At 45.8% G+C, this 20,195-nt stretch overlaps 1 protein-coding gene across 7 annotated transcripts in view; it reads left to right on the forward strand.

Moving 5' to 3' along the window:
* The window catches only part of NPAS2 (neuronal PAS domain protein 2), a 152,989-nt gene that overhangs the window by 89,938 nt on the left and 42,856 nt on the right, over positions 1-20,195 (forward strand). For all 7 annotated transcript variants that reach the window (XM_082747077.1, XM_082747074.1, XM_082747076.1 and 4 more), the window contains exons 3-5: positions 2,744-2,892; positions 7,306-7,397; positions 12,312-12,401. In XM_082747077.1, the coding sequence (XP_082603203.1) occupies positions 2,744-2,892; positions 7,306-7,397; positions 12,312-12,401 (331 nt within the window). The remainder of the gene's footprint in view (positions 1-2,743; positions 2,893-7,305; positions 7,398-12,311; positions 12,402-20,195) is intronic.

Raw genomic sequence — 20,195 nt, forward strand, 5'->3', positions numbered from 1 at the left:
GGAAATAAGGTCATTTGAGGCTCATTTTCTTTCTCTTGCCTCAGAGCCACAGATCCAGCTGACAGTGACCGATTTCCAGTGGGCACCATAGTGTGTCTCAGGCGGAGGCTGACGGAAACAAGCTTGTGTTTCTGTCACTAATGATATAAGCCTTCATCGTATTCTCTGCCAGGCCATGTTGGTTGTCATTACACCCATTGAAGAAGAGAACAGAGTAATAATGAGCTGGGTGTTATCGGCTCACAAATAATTTATAATGGGCAAACTAGGACAGGAGCAGAGCTTTTTTTGGCTAAGAAGGCTCATGTCATTCTTTCAAATCTAGGCCAAAAAATTATTTATAATGCATAGACAGTCACTCGGAAAGTTAAAAGGTTTCTTTCTTCTCTCCTATGTGTTTGAACATAATGCTTTTTACCCTAGACTCGCAAAAGCTGCCTTAGTGTGTTCCTTGGACACCTGCATTCAGTCTGTGACTCTGAGAAGACATATATGAGGGTGGTTACTTGGCTAGGAATGAGACCTTTGTAGGAATCCTTTAAGGGTGTCAGGTCCTCCCCCAAATCCAAGAAGGTTAGAAATGAGGGAAAAGTCAGGAAAAGGAGATGGTTATGCATGGGTGGTGATCACACACTTGAGGTAAGCTTTGAAGAATTGCCTCAGGTATTATCAGGAAAGATAAAGGACAGCTTGCCAACGGGTGTGTTGAATTAAAGGCAGGTCGTGTGTCCTTAGTAGAGACAAGCAGGGTGGTTATGGCCCTATGACATCTGAGAAGAGGATATTTGCTCTGTGTCCCTATATTTGCAGGGGCTGTTTGGGGAAGCAGAATCTTTATTGACACTGATACTTGTCGGTATGGATACCGACCCCAGGGGAGGTGCAGCCCTCTGATGGGAATTTGCTGAACTGTCACAAGCCACCAACACCCTGTCCTGACTGTACGTTGGCCAGTAGCCTCCTGATAAGTGATCAGCTGCCCTGGGCCTCTAGATGCCAGGTCCCAGGGTGCTGAGAGCAGCGGGTAGACCAGTTCGATGGGCCCCGCAGCTGAGGCCCCTGTCCTCCCAGTGATCTGACTGTGGAACAAGTCCATCCTGGATGAAATGAGGAAGGTGGGTCCACTTTCGATCACCTTCAGTTAAAGTGATTGCTGATAAGGGGCTAGTCCCATGGGGTGGAGAGCCAGCCACTTGGTCTGTGGTGTGTCGTTAAAGATCAAGGCCTCTAGAGTGGTGCTGCTTCCCAGGGCAAGGGCAGGCTTCCTGCGACACATGCTCCTTGTTTGACTATCTATAAAATGGCCCATATAGTGTGTTTTCCTGTTCCAGTTCCTGAGGACCCCAGGCTTGCTCAGAGGTCCCCTCCCCTCAAGCCAAGTGGCTCTACTTTGATCTCTCTGTAGATGTGTGGTGTAGTGTGTCGTTTTTAAAATAGACTTTATTTTTTTTAGAGTAGGTGTAAGTTCACAGAAAAACCAAGCAGAAGGTAAAGAGAGCCCCCATATATCCCCTGCCCCTGTGTATGGACAGCCTCTCCATTACCAACAGCCCCCAGTGGATACAGTGGATGAACCCACACTGACACATCACTATCCCCCAGAGTCCACACTTGCCATCAGCACCCACTCTTGGTGTTGGATATTATGTGAGTTTGGCCAAATGTAAGATGATGTGGGTCCACCATGATCATATCGTACAAGGCATTTCACTGCCCTAAAAACCCTCTGTACCCCACCTATTTATCCATCCCCAGCCCACTGATCTCACTGTCTCCATAGTTTTGCCTTTTCCAGAATGTCAAATAGTTGGAACCTGTGCAGTATGTAGTCTTTTCAGATTGGCTTCTTAAGTATTATGCATATAAGGCCCTCTGTGTCATCTTGTCAAAGGTTCATCTGCTTAGCAGCTTGACAGCCGTACGCACTCTCTGTCATACGTTGGCCCCAGGTTGAGCACGGTTTTTTTTTTTTTTCGTTTTTTGTTTGTTTATTTATTTATTTATTTATTTGACAGAGAGAGAAAGAGATCACAAGTATACAGAAAGGCAGGCAGAGAGGAGGGGGAAGCAGGCTCCCTGCTGAGCAGAGAGCCCGATGTGGGGCTCGATCCCAGGACCCTGGGATCATGACCTGAGCTGAAGGCAGAGGCTTAACCCACTGAGCCACCCAGGTGCCCCAAGCATGGTTTTGCAGTCATTTTCGTGTGGGATGTGCCTTGTCTCCCCACAGGATGATGAGCTCTGGGGCAGAGGCCAAGACATATGCCCTGTGTGGCACAGTTCTCTGCCAGACACTCAGGGCACCTGGCTTACCCTTGTAACTTGATGCTGAGGGCTGCATGCTCTGGGGTGGAGGGAACATGGTTAGAGCCTAGGAAAGGGCTTTCAGAGCAAAACCCTCTGGGCTGCAGCCGTGTACACAGCATATCATTTGCTCTCTGAAGTTTAAAGCTCCATGAAGTCAGAGCAAGCAGCATCTGGCAACAGAGCTAATCTGTGTAAGATTTTGCATCTGAGTCAGAACTTGCTTATTAACACTGTCTGTCTTTGTGGCCAAGAGTCTGGAAAAACATTTTTTTGTCCCCATTACCCAACTCTGAAATGTGGCGAACGTTACTTTCCCTGAAAGGGTTCTGATAAGATGATCACAACAGAACACACTCCGTTGGAAAGTACCTCCATTTCATAATAAAGCCTTTATGGAGTGGAATGTTCCAGTAACCTGTGTGTTCTGTGTTTACAGAGCTTCTCGAAACAAGTCTGAGAAGAAGCGTCGGGACCAGTTCAATGTTCTCATCAAAGAACTTAGCTCCATGCTCCCTGGCAATACGCGGAAAATGGACAAAACCACCGTGCTGGAAAAGGTCATTGGATTTTTGCAGAAACACAATGGTAAAGGTTCCGTTTGTCTCCATTTTTATTCCATTCCTGCCCTTTTTTGGTGATGACTGCATCAAGCTGGTCTTCTGCTTGGCTCTCTTCTTTCCAGCAAAGCCCAATCTCATCAGCCACGGGCTTTCTCCGGCAAAGGCACTCCACCCTCTTTAATACCCCACCTCCAGCAGGTTTGGGAAAGGACACTCTCCTCCCAAATTGCTTTATTAGCCAGAGGAGAGAATCCAAAGCAGCCTCACAGGTAGCACCCAGCCTAAGTGGAGTGACGTTAACCGTGGGAGTGTCTTGATTAAAAATGTCTGCAGCAAGCATTTTTCATTCAGCTCGGAAGAGAAGCAATGCCCAAGAATTCATTTTCCAATTGAATTCTTCCACCTGAGTGGACTGGTTTCTCCAACCCCCGCTGCCATGGCCCCTGAACTCTTTGGCCTTCTGAGGTACGCCATGGGAAAAATACACTGAAAATCAGGAATTTACTTACTTTAAACCCATTTTTTTGATTGAGAGATAATTCACGTGCCATAAAATTCGCCATTATAAAGTTTATAATTCAACGGTTTTAAGTGTATCCAAAAGGCTGTGCCACCGTTAATACTAATTTTCTCATCCCATAAAGTGGTCACTGCCCATTTCCCCTCCCTCCAAATCCTGACAATCACTCAACTACTTTCACTCCTTCTAGATTTGCCTAGTCTAGGCATTTCATACAAATGGGACCATCCAGTATGTGGTCCTTGGTTTCTGGCTTCTTTCACTTAGCATTCATATTTTAGCAAGCACTTGTGTTTTACTCCACATTATAGCCAATAATATCTATTGTATGAATATACCACATTCTGCTTAGCCACGTATCAGTTGATGGCTTTTGGGTTGTTTCTATTCTTTAACCAGTATGAATAATGCTTCATGTACGGTTCTTTGCATGGTTATATATTTTCAGTTCTCTTGGACTTATATCTAGAATTAGAATTGCTCAGTCCAGTGGTAACTCAAGTTCAACTTTTTGAGGAACTGCAAACTGGTTTCTGTAGCAGCTGGACATTTTTATACTCCAGAAGCCATGTATAAGGGTTTCAGTTTCTCCACATCCTCACCAACGCTTGTGATTGTCTGATATGTGTGTGTGTGTGTGTGTGTGGTGTTTATTATAGCCTTCCTAAGGAGTATGAAGCAATTATCTCATTATGGTTTTGATTTGCATTTCCCTAAAGATTAATAGTGTTGAGCTTTTCATGAACTTACTGGCCATTCATATATCTTCTTTAGAGAAATGTCTATTCAAATCCTTTGTCCATGGTTTAATTGGATTATCTATCTTTTGGTTGCTGAGTTGTAAGTGTTCTTCATATATTCTGGATACTAGACCCTTATGAGATATATAATTTACAAATATTTCCCCCCAGTTTCTTTCACTTTTTTTTTTTAAAGATTTTATTTATTTATTTGACAGAGAACACAAGTAGGCAGAGAGGCAGAGAGAGAGAGAGAGAGAGAGAGAAGCAGGCTCTGCACTGAGCAGAGAGCCCAATGCGGGGCTCAATCCCAGGACCCTGGGATTATGACCTGGACTGAAGGCAGAGGCTTTAACCCGCTGAGCCACCCAGGCACCCTACCGATGTCCTTTGACACACAAATGTTTCCAAGTTTGAAGCCCAGTTATCTTTTTTTGTTGTGTTTGTTTATGTGTGTCTTAGGTATCTTATCTAAGAAACCATTGTCTAATCTAAGCATATGAATATTTGCATCACCTGTGTTCTCTTCTAAGAGTTTTTTTAGTTTTAAGCCCTAGATTAAGTATCAAGCATATAAGCTATAGGGTGAGCATTTAGGTATTTGATCCATTTTGAGTTATTTTTTTGTACAAGGTATAAGACAGGGAGTTGAAATTCATCCTTTTGCATGTTGATATTCAATTATCCCAGCATTTCTTTCTTTTTAAAAGCTTTTTAGTACTTACAGAAAATATACAAATAATAACTGTACAATCGAATCACTTATCACATGGTATATTAGTAAACACAGCTCGGTAAGTACAAGCTTCTCCAGTAGATGCCCCTTCCTTCCTATTACCTCTGCTTTCCCCAGAAGTAATCTCTATTTTGACTTCTAATACTAGAGTTGGGCTATTGGGACCTTATTCAGATGGAATCATAAGATTATAAACACCATATTTATGTGGTTAATCTGTTCTTCCATTGTTGTGGCTGGGTTCATTTTTATTGGTATATAGTATTCTATAACATGAAGTTACCACTTGACTCTATCCTTGAACTTAAGTCTTTCTCAAATCACCCTCTCTCCCTTTTACCTTTTTCCTTTAAACCCTTTTACCTCTTAGCACTGACCACCCTACCCTGCTGCTCACCTGTGGATGGTACAATAAATAAATAAATTGGAGCAGGGGTTAAGAGGGTTCAGTAGATATTAACACACAAGAAGAGTAGAATTCTCTTTTTTTTCCCCTTAACCATGACACCAAACATAATAAAGTCAGAAATGTCAGGTTATTGAGGAGATAATTATGATTCTTCTGTGCTTACAGTGATGCTTCTCTTTCATAGAACATTTTCCTAGACAAGATGATTTCATGGAAGAGGGCACAGCTAGGACATTAGAAAGTTTCATTATACTTTCTATTCTTTCATTGATTATTTAATAATTTTATATACCTATTAAAAAGATGACAGTAATGATAAACCTACTTTTTTCTTCCAAAGCTGCCCAGGGGAGTGTAAAGAATATGTTAATTGCTTTTGTAAAAGTCAGGGAAGAATAATCAAGCTGGATTGGAACAAAGTGTTGTAGCAGTATTCCGACTGCCCCAGTAATTTAATCAGAATGGTTATGTTTCCTAAATGATGATTTGGCTAAGTGAAATAGCAGGTTGGTTCGATTACTAAGATATTTTGCACAAATTACTCAAACTAGGTCAGTGCCATTGAGAAGCAGGACAGCTGTTAAATAGGACAGCTGGGATCAAGTTCATCAGTATGACATTTATGCTGGGCTCTGTCCGCTGCAGAATTACAGAATTGTCAAATTGGGACCTGGAAAGAATCAGTCAGCAGAAATGCGGCCTCCTAACACCAGGAGCATCCATCCATCTCTACTTCACCTTTTTTATAAGACTAAGGCCTACTTTGCACAGCCCCCTCAAAGGCAACCCTGATCACCTGTGGATCTCACTCATCCTCTGTGATTTTACGTTCCAAAGAAAGCAGAAAATTCATCAAAGATTTTATGGAGGAATACAGCAGTTAGACCAAAATTTGGATTAAATCAAAAATAAAAACAAACAATAACTTCAGTTATAATCCAAGTGGACGTGAACTCCACAAGAATCCGCAGTAGAGCAGAGAACACCATGGTCAGCATCTGTTCAGGGCTCCCTGTGAGCCAGGCAGGCATTGTTCTAAGGATTCTTGTATAGGAACACATGTGAGCTTCACAGCAGCTCACCTAAGTTAATATTATTTCACAAGTGAGACAATCAAGGCACAGAGATGTTAGGCCACTCACCCAAGTTAGACTGTCAGCTTGGTAAGGAATCTATACAAGGCAGTCTGCCTCCAGATGCCAAGTTTTTAAATACTACTCTCTCTCTTTCTATCAAATAAATAAACAAAATCTTAAAAAAAAAATTTAAAAAGATGGAGGATCAACTGAAGGAAGAACAAATATGACCGATACAGCATTTGAGCTATCTGTAATAATCTTATCAGAGACATTTTAGTAATAAAACAAAATACACTTTCAAAAATGTGAAAGAACTCAATTACTTAAGGGGTCCTCTGTATTCCAATGACTACTGAATTTACAAACGTGAATAACATCTTCAGTACAAGGTAGTTGCAGAAACAAGCAAGGGATTGATCCATCCAGAAAAGGTTTGAGAAGAATAAATTCTGGCTTTAAAAGCAACTAAGTAACATGTATTTGTCTGACACATTGTACTTCAGTATCGGGAAATGCTGAAAAATACATGACATTCTGCAGAGACAGGGGAAGTCATTCACTACAAGCCTAAGGTGTGTCTGGAATTTTGAAAATGTCAGATCTCTAAAGTCTTCTGCTTTGCCTTGACCATGAAGCTGTAGCTTAGGACCATGTCCCACCATCCCAGTCTTTGTTCCCATTGCCTTGATAGGTGGAGAATGTAGCTCCTTCTCCTCAAGCCTCATTAAAAGGATGTGAAAACATCAAGAGACGCCTTTACGCGCATTACATCCAAAGTTCTGGTCCTTGGAAATCAGGATAACCTGTTTCCTTATCCTGGCTTCTTTAATTAAACAACACATAGGTTTACACAAAATTACATAGAAATAAGTGTGCTTTGTTTGTCCATTCTAATTCCAAGATACCTTTGACATAACCATTTATTTATGGTTTTTTGTTTTTTGTTTTTTTTAGAAGTCTCAGCGCAAACGGAAATCTGTGATATTCAGCAGGACTGGAAACCTTCATTCCTCAGTAATGAAGAATTCACCCAGCTGATGTTGGAGGTGAAATGCACTTTCCAATTAGCTTAATTAGTAGTCGCAAATCAAAATGTAGCCGCTTGTTCCAGATAAGACCCATCCCTGAAGCAAACAACTGTTCTTGACCCTGGAAAGAGGTCTTGAAGCAGACACTCCTTAAAGCCCTGCATGCTATTGCTTGTTTTTTGGCTACTGAGTTTGGCAGTATAAGCAAGAATCCCAAAACTGGATGTGAGTGTGTGCAGGGTGAACCCGCTCATGGTCTCCCAACCAGCGGACACCCAGTGGGGGACCAGGGAGGGACAAAGGTGCAGGTAGGTAAGAGGGGAAAGAGGGAGGAAAAAGCCCATCTCTGCACTGTCTTTGTGGCTCAGAGTCTCCTCTTTAGAATGCAATGATCATATGTTTCCCTTAGTAGAACACATTTTGAAAACCAAAGTCTTCTTTTAAAGTTGGGCTTTTAACTTGAGCTCACATTACATCAACACACCATGTGGGTGTCTACCGTAAGTGACCCTGGGCCTTCCCACCCGGCACACGCCCTTTCTGGGCTGAGGAAGATGCTCACATTTCTTCCTCCAGAAAGTTAGGTGCCCACACCCATCTACAGGGATGTATTTGTGGAAATCCGGCCGAGCTGAGCCGGTGGACTTCTTCAGTGTCCTGTGTTTACATTTGGCTGAAACCCCTCTGCGGAGATGAGGATGAGTCTCTCTGTGGCGGGGTGCTCTGAGGTCTCAGCTGGGGATTAGGCTGGGAGTGCATGGACATGACAGTGGAGGGAGAGAAGGCTCCAGACGTGGCATGTCTGGGCCCTTGAAGAGGAAACCGAGACAAATGAGCTCAGCGAAAGGAAGTTAGATGCTGGCTACATGTCAGCGGTTCCTGGCAGAGTTTTTGGAAAGTGGCTTCTTTCTTTATCTCATCTTAGGTGCGTGTATAAGACTGATGTAAACTTTAATTTACATAGATTAACTATGCAGAAAACAGAAAGTACTGGAGTAAGAAAATGCCAGAATGAAGATGTCCAAATATTATGAAATATAAGCGCATTAATGAACATTTGCATAAAATGAAAGATACTTAAATCTACATGGGAACTATATTTAAAGAAAATACAGAACTTTCTCCAGAAGCAATGCATTTTAAGTATGTTAAATTTAGAGCAGCTTGTGAAATATAATGTTGAATTAATGCATCATTATGCCACTTTACATAAACCGTTTTATCTTTTAATTCTTAGGGACAGTAGTTAAAACGCATAACCCTATAGAACCCAGCCTCTTTTAAAGAGCCTGTAGCACATTCTTCCTTTTTCTTCCCCCCACCGAGTTTCAAGATATCAAAAGTGTCTGAGGAAACAAGACTTTTAAAAAGTTAAAAATGGATACATATTTGGGCTGAAAGGCAGGACTGAGATTCAGGAGACTAGAATTTCTAGAAAAGTAAGGTTTTAGATTGGTATGTATATTCCTTCTGCACGTCCTCTGGCTCCCAGTATAGACTCCTTGAAGCGAATCTGAAGGAATCGTGCCCGATGAGTGAATTAAGTCTGAAGTTAATCCTTCTGGGATTAGCCTTCTGGGCAAATTGCTGCTTTGAGGAGCCTGGGAAACCCATCCAGTACTACTTCAGATTAATCTCTGTTTCAAGCTTCTGTTCTGACCTGTTGCTCTTCAGGAGACACAGACCTGGTCCTGAGTAACAGTACTTCTAGTATCTTCTGGATGGCCTGGGCCCCACGGGGCCCCCACAGGATGAGATTGTCACCATTTGCCACTAGGCAAATGCTTACTCGTGTGTGTGTGTGTGTGTGTGTGTGTGTGTGTGTGTCCCTTCCCAGCCACACAACCTCTCCTTTTCCAGAGCCATTTCAGGGACTGTGAGGAATTCAGATGCCATGCCTTAGTAACCATGAGGATCCCGTTTTAAAGCAGGACAGAACCCATCAGCCCCCAAGGTGCTGAGCCGCCGGTGCCCTCTTGATATGACTTCCTCCTCCTTCCCTCTTTTCTCGGAAAGCCCCCCAGCCCAGACTCTGGGAGGATGCACACCTGGTCATGGGGTTTGAAAGAAAAAAGTGCCTTGGCTGCAGACCAGCCAGGCAGGTACCGTGTTCGTGGATAGAGAGGATGGCTACAAGCTCCCGAACATGTTGACTCAGACAAAGGGGCAGCTCTTGCTGGCTGGCCACTACCGGGTTTGTAGCATTTCTTCTGAAGTGTATTCAGAAGAAAAGCTACAGCCATTTTTTTCTCTTAGCCCAGAGGTTGTCCCTGGACAACCAATCAGGAATGATTGGTTGAGCTGAGGTTTGTTCCTGACCTGAGGAAGTGGTTGAATCAGGAATTGGCAGAATTGGCAGAAAGGTGTGTTTTTGTTTCCTTCTGGTGTGTGGCAGGTATAAAACTGGGGCCATGGTGGCATTTTTGGCATCCCTGAAGCTGCTGTCGCTGTCACTTTCACTTTGAGACTTTGCAATGAGTCTGCTGAGTCCCTCAGATGGGCCTGATGGGATCCTCTAGAACCCTGGCAAGTGTGCTCCAAGCAGTGACTTAGCACCCCTCTTGTGCATTTCATGGGAGACCCCAATTATCTGATGAAAGTTACCTCCCATCTATAAATACCTTCAGTTTTTTAACACCCACATGCTTTATAAGCCCAAGAGGGGCTTGGGCCCACTTGCACAAGAAGATCATTTGAACTGCTTCTCTTTTCCCAATATACTGCCCTGCATTTTCAAAAAAAGGTCCAGCCAACATCCTCGAGAGCACTCCCATCTCTTAAAGTTCACCTCCAAGAGTGCCACAAATAGAACTAAAAAACCATTAGGAAAAGAAACAAAAGGAACCAAGATGTACCTCTGGGTTCACCATGACCCATAAATCTTATTGGGGATTTTTTAACCTTGGCCCTATCGACGCCTCGGACCTCATCATTCTTTGTTATTGGGGTGTCCTGTGCATTGTGGGACTTTTCAAAGCATCCTTGGCCTCTACTCACTGGATGCCAACAGCACCCACCCCAGTAGTGACCACCAAAAACGTCTGTTGTCATCCCTAGATGTCTCCCAACAGAGGTGGGTAGGAGAGGCGGCAAAACTGTCCCAGTTGAAAACTACTGACAGAACCCAAAAGGATGAGGTCCACTTAAGAAACACGTTTTAATATATTTTTCAGTCTTAAATCCTGCAATATGTAAATGTAAAATAATAAATGACCCTAGTGTTCGTTTTCCTGGTGAAGAGAGCTTTCTCCCGTTCTGGCACGGTGCCCTTCATGTGCGGTTAGTGGACCATTTCCGCTTCCTGTTGCAGTGCACCTAGTTGCACCCTCCAAACTGAACGAATCAGTGCCCTTTTGGCCTGGCAGACTTCCAGTGACACCCTGGGAGGAACTAGCTGAGTGCATACAAAATGTTTCCAGAACTTTCTGAGCACATATTTCGGTGTGACTTTTTTTTCTCTTAAAGCGGAAAAATTCTCATATTTGAGGATGATCCTATTTCAAAGATATAGTCGGTACAAAGTGATAGGTTTATAGTAACTGTCCGCCTGAGCATATTATTCCCTCAGAGACTCATTTTCTGGTGAGATGGGCTTGTTTTAATCTTTTCCATCTATTCTGTGCCCCTGTATAGCCCATTGCCAGGATGACCCTATTCAGTGCTAAATGACACAGTCTGAATTTTTTTAATTTTAATTTTAATTTTTAAGGATTTTTAAAATTATTTTTATTAACATATAATGTATTATTTGCCCCAGGGGTACATCAGTCTTACACACTTCACAGCACTCACTGTAGCATATACCCTCCCCAGTGTCCATAACACAGCCACCATGTCCCTCCCTCTCCAGCCCCCAGGAACCCTCAGTTTGTTTCCTGATATTAAGAGTCTCTTGTGATTTGTCTTCCTCCCCAGTCCCATCGTGTTTTATTTTTCCCTCCCTTCCCCCTAGAACCCCTATCCTGCCTCTCAAATTCCTCATATCAGAGAGATCATATGATAATTGTCTTTCTCTGATTACACAGTCTGAATTTTTTTTTAAGATTTTATTTATTTATTTGACAGACAGAGATCACGAGTAGGCAGAGAGGCAGGCAGAGAGAGAGAGGAGGAAGCAGGCTCCCTGCTGAGCAGAGAGCCCAATGCGGGACTCGATCCCAGGACCCTGAGATCATGACCCGAGCTGAAGGCAGAGGCCCAACCCACTGAGCCACCCAGGCGCCCCACAGTCTGAATTTTTGAAATCTACTCTCAGATGTGTCTTATGAAAGCATCATGAGCGTCCAATAAGGAATCTAAAAACAAAACAGCGAAAGTGTCCGTGAGGAAACGTTCACAGCCTACCTCCTTTTCTATCAGAAGCACCTAGAGCAGCGAGCTCACATACAGCAGATACTCAGGAAGGAATGTGAATGTTCTTTACAAACAGTTCCATTGGGAGGCATTCCTCCCGTGGCAGTGAATGTAGGCAGACGTCAACCCTAACCGACGGTTGTTAATGTACCTGCTAGGTCCAATATCTTCTGGTAAATTGAACTCAAAGCACTATTGGGGGTCAGGGGCTAAGAACCATTGAATATCACTGACATCTTTTTAATGGTAAATGTGAGGTTTCTGATTCAGCCCAATAGGATGCTTATCATTAAATTACCTACGTAATTTCCATGGCTAAATCGAGTTTAAGGATTTCAAGAGGTCCAATTTTCCAGGGAGCCCTTTAGTGCTTTTGCAAGCCCTTTGCCTGGGCTAGATGAACTCTGCATATGAAACCATCCTGTGTGCAAGGCTGAGAAGGGTAGTGAGGTTATTCATGGAAATATTCTAAGAACTCCAAAACAAAGTCAATGTCATAACAGGGGATCCTTTGCTTCAGTGACATTCTGCTCCACAAAGGCATCACTAAGGAATCTTCCACTGTTGGATTCTCTGCAGGCACTGGATGGCTTCATCATCGCAGTGACAACGGATGGTAGCATCCTCTATGTTTCTGACAGTATCACGCCTCTCCTTGGGCATTTACCGGTAAGTTTCTGCTCTGCTGGCCTTTGCCAGTCCACATTATTATCTTCCCTTGAGAACTATTCAGATCTCAAATAGGAGGTGATGGAGTCAGAGGGGGCGTGTATATAACAAGGGTTAAGGAGTGTCCTCAACAAGGCCGAGGCCAGAGTCCCCAGGGGAGCCTTCTAGAGGAAGGGCAGGTGCAGGAATATGCTGTTCTAGAACAAACAAGGCACCAGGATCTCGAGGTGGCAAGACCCAGCAGGGGGATGTGGGTGCAGGTGCTCACCCTCTGTGCCCCAGAAACCACGCAGAAGCTGAGCTGCTGAGAGAGTCCGGGCACAGTTAGCAGATCTTAGAGCCTGGCCAGAGACTGATGTATGTCCTACAAAGGGAAAGGCTGACCTCCTGGGTCAACCGAGAGCTGGTGGAGGAATGCATAGCAGATGGCTGGAGATGGGATATGGTTTGGGGACCCCTGGGACATGTCTGAGATGGAAAGTAGGTGGTGGCTCTTAATGGTAATAAAGGATCCATGGCAAGGGTGATGGGGACAGTGGGAAGAGAATTGAAATATTCCGGGAAGATGCGGTTGGACCAGGGAAGTCTTGGGGAATGAGGAAGGTGTGGACAGCAGGACAAGCTCTGCCATCCCAGGGACTCCAGATGGAGGCTCAGAGGCAGGCTGGGTGCTACTTGACAAAGGCCTTCTTAGATGTTCTCCCTCCCCTTCTTCCTCCCTCTATCCCTACATGCTTCCCTCTGTGCCTCTTGTCCTCCCTCCTCTCCTCCTCTTTGCGTAAGCCTGCCTGGCACCCTCATAATCCTCAGTCGGAAGGACCTGACTCACCAAGCAGCACCTGGCTGCTGGAGGTTCCCCTCTGGGAACCCCTCAAGGGCGTTTGGCCTGCCTTCCATTTCCTGCCACCCCGTTATTTATTCTTACAGACTATGGCTTTGAATGACAGCTCTCCCAGGAGCATCGTGGTGGGGATAAAATGTCTCTTCTCTCTCCTTCCCACAAGTCCTGCCAAACCTCTTAACACCACTGCTCCCCGCTCCCAGCGCATCGGCGGTGGGGTAAGATGTGATAAGGAGGTTTACCGCTTCCCCTGGCTTCTGTACAAAGGCAATCTCGGAAATCACTGAGGACCACGGCCCTTAGCTGTACCTGCTGGGGGGCAGCTCGCCTTCCTCGGGGTGAGGAGCCCAGCTTTGCTACTGGCCCAACATGCCATCTTGTGCTGGGTTACACTTTTTCCTCGGAAGCTACTCCCCATCATATCGTTTCTGCAAATAATGCCGATCAAAGCTGCCGTGCACGTTCTTCCTTTGCTGGTCACTGTGTGGTGTAGCCCAAAAAAGCAGTTTTTACCTTGCTAGGCAGATGCCTTCGCATTACCCCCACTGTCTCTCTAACTTTTGTGTTTCAGCCCACTCCCTGCACCATCTCCAAGGTAGATTAGGGTTGGGGCTTTCTCTCTCCTCCTGATGGCCATCAGAGAGACTGATTCTCACTTGACCCCAAGGAGGCAAGAGTTCAGGTTCGTCTTGGCTTTATCTAAGGCCAGAAGAGTGATAAACTCAGCTCATCCAATCAGCCTGGCTTCTTCAGGCTGACCTGAGGTGGCTGAGGAAAGAAGCAGCAATGAGGTGCTTCTTGGGAGGGGTTTGTGTTTTGTCTTGAATGGACAGGATTGGGCCATGATAGACGCTGATTGAAAGCAATGACACGGAGCCTCCTTAATGACCCAGGAATGAGATTCAAGAGCCCAGAGCTGTTTGAGGAAACAGGATTTGCACTGTTCTGCTTTATGCTCTTGTAATTATCTGATGACCCAGTTGCTATATGTGGCAGAGGGGACTTAGAAAGTGAGTTGGGAATTCTAATTTGAAATTACAGAGCAATTTAGGACCACCTTTATGAATTATTTTCTAACTCTGGAAGGAGCAGAAATGACCCCATGTCTAGCTTATGAGTGTTAGACCCATAATGAATCATGAGTGTCTGTATATAGACCCACATGCAGACACACATAGAGTTAGCCCTTAAACTCTCCAGTGGAGGTGAGCCTAGGATGGACAATTTAACTTCTATTTACTTCTAACTCTAATTTTCTGATTTTTACCAAGAGCACTGCCTACTTTTCCTTTTTTGCTTAGCATTCACTTGCATCTTTGCTCTCAAGCAAGGACAAGAGCGATTAAGGATGGAAACTTACCTGGTGCCAATCAGTAACTGGCTGTCTGAGCAGAGGAGACCTCTGGGAGGAATGCCTCTATCACCCCTACTTTACAAAGGAGGAGATCCCAGGGGGCCAATCGAGTGAGGGCAGAGCAAGGCTGAAACCAGGAGCAACTGCCCTCAGAGCCCAAGCTCCTTACCACTCTACTCTGGTGTCTTCCTAAAGCCAAGAATTTGGGTTTCTATGGGAGAATTCTGCTTTTGTTTTAATTCACTTCAATTTGGACTTACTTATTACTCAGCAGGAGCACAGGACTTGTCCATGGATGACACAGCCATTGAAAAGTCCCATGTGAGTCACTCACAATGTAACAAGCACCATTAAGAGTCCCTTACATGAATTCATGGGTGTAAAGCACTTGGAATAGTACCTGGCATAGACCTTGAGCTACATCACATTTGCTGTGGAGAATTACAATGCTTAGGAAGAGAGGATGGGGAAGGAAGGCATGTCCAACAGAGGTACAGTGTGGGCAGGGCAGGAGGCCATGGGCCCCAGCAGCCGTGCCCCTTGTTGGTATCAGAGGCTGGCATGCCAGGGGTTGGGTCCCACTGCCCCTTGTAGGGCCTGGGGTTGGAGGCCCGTCGGTGACTAGGAAGGTTGAGGGATAAAAAGCAGCAAGAATTCCTTTCTTCTTTTGAGACCGTTAGGCTACTGTCTCTCTGACTCCTTCCTACTACTAGAAACTTAGACATGGCAAAAGCTCACATGATAGATTTTTGTATAGCAATTTTCTGATGCAATATTCTAGAGCTTTCTTTCCCAATTTGATAGAAAAAAGAAAGCGGCTCAAAGCAGGAAATGGTTTTAAGACAAAGTCAAAACTTTCCTGGGGTGGTGACACCAGCACATTTTGGTGTCTAGAATTAACACAAGCAGTCAAAGAAGCAATGTGGGCATCGTCGATGAGCAAGTGGATGGGGGACCAAGGGCTAAAGGGAGCTTCTGGGATGAAAACTTTCCAGGAAAGATATAACATGCCTCTGATGGAATTAGGAAAGAATATGGCTGAGGCAGACCCAAATGAGACCCAAAGTAGGCATAAACTCTATTTCCTATTGGGACTTTTGTTTGTTTCTGAAGAACCTAATTTCCCTGTTTTTATTTGTTAATGAGTGCCATGTTTGCTCAACGAGCTGGACCATGCTGTCTGTACATAAGGCAGAGGTCCTGTCTCCAGGCCTGAACATAGACCCGAGGTGCCTAAGTGTCTGTTGAGTGAGGGGCTGAGCCCTTAAATGGGGCTGCTACTTTGGGAGCAATTGCAAACAGCTCAGCAGGAGAGGGAATTGCCTCCAAAGTAGAAAATGTGTGCATGGACAGCACCACGTCCCTGAAGGAAAATAATCTAAGGCACAAGTGATTATAAACATACAGAAATCTACAAACCACAACTACTTCCATGGAATGCTGGTTCTCCCAGTGAAAGCTCCAGCAAGCAGTACAAGATGAAAGTAGGATAAAGGGCCAGGTTCCCATGGTCAGGGTCACGGCAAGGAGAGGAGGTCGCAGAAAAGAAAGACAGAACCCATGGCTGACTTTACCACACAACACAGCAGCAAGTCCATGAAACACCTCCCAGGAGATGTCGCTCTGCCCTTCCTTCCCCATCCTGTCCTCCCCTGCAGGAGAACACACCTAGTCCTGGGCATCTGGTCAGAGATGGCTCTGGGCAGGACCCAAGCGGTGGGTAGCTCTGTCTAGGAGGGCTGTAGCAGGTGTGGCTGCATGCAGCTCGGAGCTGGTCACAGGTTAAAGGAGTTCAGGTCACATTTTATTTTATTTTATTTTATTTTATTTTATTTTATTTTATTTACTTATTTGAGAGAGAGAGAGCACAAGCATGGGGAGCAGCAGGCAGAGGGAGAAGCAGATCCCTGTGGAGCAGAGAGCCCAGCGTGGGCTCCATCCTAGGATCCTGGGATCATGACCTGAGCTGAAGGCAGGTGCTTAACTGACTGATCCACCTAGGGGCCCCAGTTTTCTCTATTTTAATATGCTTTTGATTTTTATAAAGCATGCTTACAAAAGTATGCATGAAACATTCCTTCAGTGTTTAAACCCATGATAGAGTGAGTGCAAACATACAGGTGGGTATGTCTGGAAGCACAGAACCTCCCATCTGTTCTTCTCCCATCCCACCTCCCAGCCAGAGATGACCATTTACCTGGCTTTTATGATCATTGCTTCCTTGATTTTCTTTGTAGTTCTACTCACTTTTGATTTGTCATGCAACACGATGATTTAGTATTGTCTTCTGGCTAACTTTAGGAAAATAGAATCCTGGGAAATGGACTCCTGTTGCTCACATTGTCTGTGAGATCCATCCATCTCAGACTCTTCCTGGTGGTGGTCATGGGTTTATGTCATTGCTGCCTGGTTCTCCCCTGGAGGAATGTGCTAGCGTTTCTGCATCGGTTCCAGGTTGGAACTCCTGGAAGGTGCCTTTGTGAACAGGCTGCTTGTGTTTCCCAATGAACATTTGCAAGCATGTCGTGGAGAACTTAACGTAGGATGGCTGGATTGGATAGTGGGTGCAGCTTCACGGGTACCCGGTGACACCACGTTGTTAATGATGGTTGCACCATCTCCACCGGCAGAGTCGAGAGTTCTAGGTGCCCCATATCACAGCATGTGGATTGGCTGGCTTCTTAGCATTTGTCAGTCTTTCGCATGGAGTTTTAACTTGTTTTCCTCCCAGTTACTAAGGAGAGTGGGCATCTTTGCACATGCTTGTTAGCTATTTGGATTTCCTCCTTTGTGAACACAGTGCTTGTTCGGGGGTTTTGCCATTCTTCTACCAGACCGTCTGGTTTGTTCCTTGTAGTTTGGAGGCATTCTTTCCATGTTCTCGACACTAGTCCTCTGCCAGATACTGTTTCGATCTCCTCCTGCTTGCTCTCCCTTAGGAGGTCTGGCTGGACACAGGTGCTCGACCACAGTTTATTAGTTTCCTGAGCTCACGACCTGGAGACCAGGATGCAGGGCCACATGGGACCACACCCTGGAGCAGCGCCCCCGCAGGGACCGTGAGAAGCAGGCTTCATAGTAACAAGAGGTTGGGGTGCCCCCTGGTCCCTACAGGGGTGAGACCAGTTTCTTTGAATAATTCGGCAGGCTGGCAGGGCCCCATCGACAAAGAGCGTTGTTTAGCTAGGGGGCCTTCCCATAGGGGCAGAGTGTGAAGGAAAACTTTCAGTTGGGCCCATCGAGGGCCTCCCAGTTTTGCTAGGTGACAAGGCAGCGTTTAACACTGAGCCTTCATTTTAGGACTTACACCATGGCTTATGTGTTACAAATATATTCTCTCCTCTTGTGGCTCCCCTCGCTCTCTCTAGATTCTTTTCATGAACAGAGATTTTTTTATAGTTGGTACCTTTTATATCCTAATTAATTCTTCACTACTCTAGAGTCAAAGCCACTCCCTGTACAAGCTTCTAAATGCATTACCGAAAGTGCACCAAAACCTATTCGATGTGTCTCCAACTTCCTGGCCCTTTCGGAGACTGAGGCCCTGACTGCTTCGGGGAGCCCATTCCTGCCTCTTCTCAGGGTGAGGCTTCTCCACGATGTCTCACGATTGCCCCTTCTCCAAGACTTCTCACTGTGGCCAACACATCTCCAGCCAGAACTGCCAGGGTCTGTTTGGGTCCTTGCTGGACAGAGCGTCCCCCGGCTCCCTTCCAACTCAGCTGGCCGGCTTCTGTGAGCTCCGTGGATGGGCTCACTGAGCTCTGCTGGGTGCCACCAAACTGGTGCTGCTGGTTCCTGGAGTGAGAGGACAATGCCTTGCTGTGTTCTGAAGCACATCTAGATCACCCCCAGGCTCCCAAGGGGCACAAGAAGAAACTTGGGAGAGGGTGCGATTTGGAATAAGGACAGGCGTTCATGGTGAAAGTAGTCTTGGTAAAAATTCTTGAGAAAGCAACCAAGGACCTTCAGTAAGTTGGGGTAGAAAACCTTCTGTCTCCAACAGGTAAATGATAGTCCCGACACTGTGATTCAGCGGGCAAGATGGCTGCGGATGGCACGCGCCCTCCTTTGTCTCCGTAATTGCTGTCATTTTAATAAACAGAGCTCAGCTCATTCAAGGGACAGTTCAATTGCGGATAGAATTTATTCTGTGGTAAGCATGAGGGTTTAAATTTTCTAACTATCAGTGTTTGTGCTGCTTGTTGGCACGGGGAAATGGCATAATAGTAATATAATAGTGAATACATAGCGAGAGCTGGCTATGTGCCAGGCATGGCTCTGAGCCCTTTCTGGGTGTTAGCTCATAATCCTCACCATCCTTCCCACCAGCCTCCATCCGGGGTTCATCTTTATTCTGTGGGGAACCTGCAGCCCCAGCTGCCCCCACAGCCCTGTGACCCGCCAGCCGCCTTCCACAGAAGCAGCTCAGTCAGCCCCAGAGCCCTGCTCTCTGTCATACTCAGGACAAGGGAAGGGGGCTTCCACCTGGCTCTCCCAGAAAAGGCCATGGAGTGACTTAGTCATCATTTTCTTGTATCTGCAGTGTCTTTAAGAAGAAAGACTGCTGTCGTCTGTGAGCATTAGTCATCATCTAAAAAACTAAAGGGAATGAGCTTAAAATAAAATCAAGAACATCAGAAGGAACTCAGAGAGAGCTGGAGGGAGAAAATGATAGCACAGGCTCGTGAGGGGTTTGCAGAGACTTTGCCTACGGAGATCAAGCCCGGGCACTGTCAAGCTGGGCGTCCCTCCTTTTCTTCCTCCTGTCCTTTATCGGCCACCAAATGGTGTGCTCCTTCCTCACAGCCCCTGGACAGCTGGCTGCAAGAGTAGAGGGGCTCGCTTGCTCCCTTGGGTTTCCTCCAGTGCCCAAGGCAGTGGCGGGCACATGGGGGGCCCTGAGTCAGCGTTGGGTGGATTCTGTTGTCGGGTGACCTGTTTGCATGCTCCCTCCTATGCATCACGTCTCCCCTTCCCTGTGCCTGTTCAGACTGACCTTCTTTAGCCTGATGTCCTGCGCTCTGTCCTTCTTCAGGCCAGAGAGCACAGGTATGGTCCTGCCCTCCCCTTCTCTTGCCCCCTCAGTGGTTCCCATCACCCCCACCCCAGGCGCTCAGGACAAGGTACTCACTCCTCTGCAGCCTTCTTGGTTCTGGCCTCACTTCTCTTTGCAGTATCTGCCTCCACCGCTCTCCTCCCTCCCCTCTGATACTTCTGTATGCACTGTGCCCTCTGCCTGGAATGCCCTGGCTGCCCCACAGACACCATCTTTTTCTTTTTCTTTTTTCTTTTTTTTTAAAGATTTTATGTATTTATTTGACAGAAAGAGATACAGCAAGAGAGGGAGCACAAGCACGGGTAGTGGAAGAGGGAGAAGCAGGCCTCCCGCTGAGCAGGGAGCCCGATGCAGGGCTCAATCCTAGGACCCTGGGATCATGACCCAAGTCAAAGGCAGACGCTTAACAACTGAGCCACCCAGGCTCAGGTGCACCCCGGACAGACACCATCTTGTCCCTCGGCTCCTGCTCAGGGATTCCTTCCTGTGGAAGTCATTTCCTGGGAGCCTCTCTGTCCTTATGCATGGACCCTCTACACC

Source organism: Mustela nivalis (genome assembly GCF_964662115.1).
Source record: "Mustela nivalis genome assembly, chromosome: 8".
Classification (NCBI taxonomy): Eukaryota; Metazoa; Chordata; class Mammalia; order Carnivora; family Mustelidae; genus Mustela; species Mustela nivalis.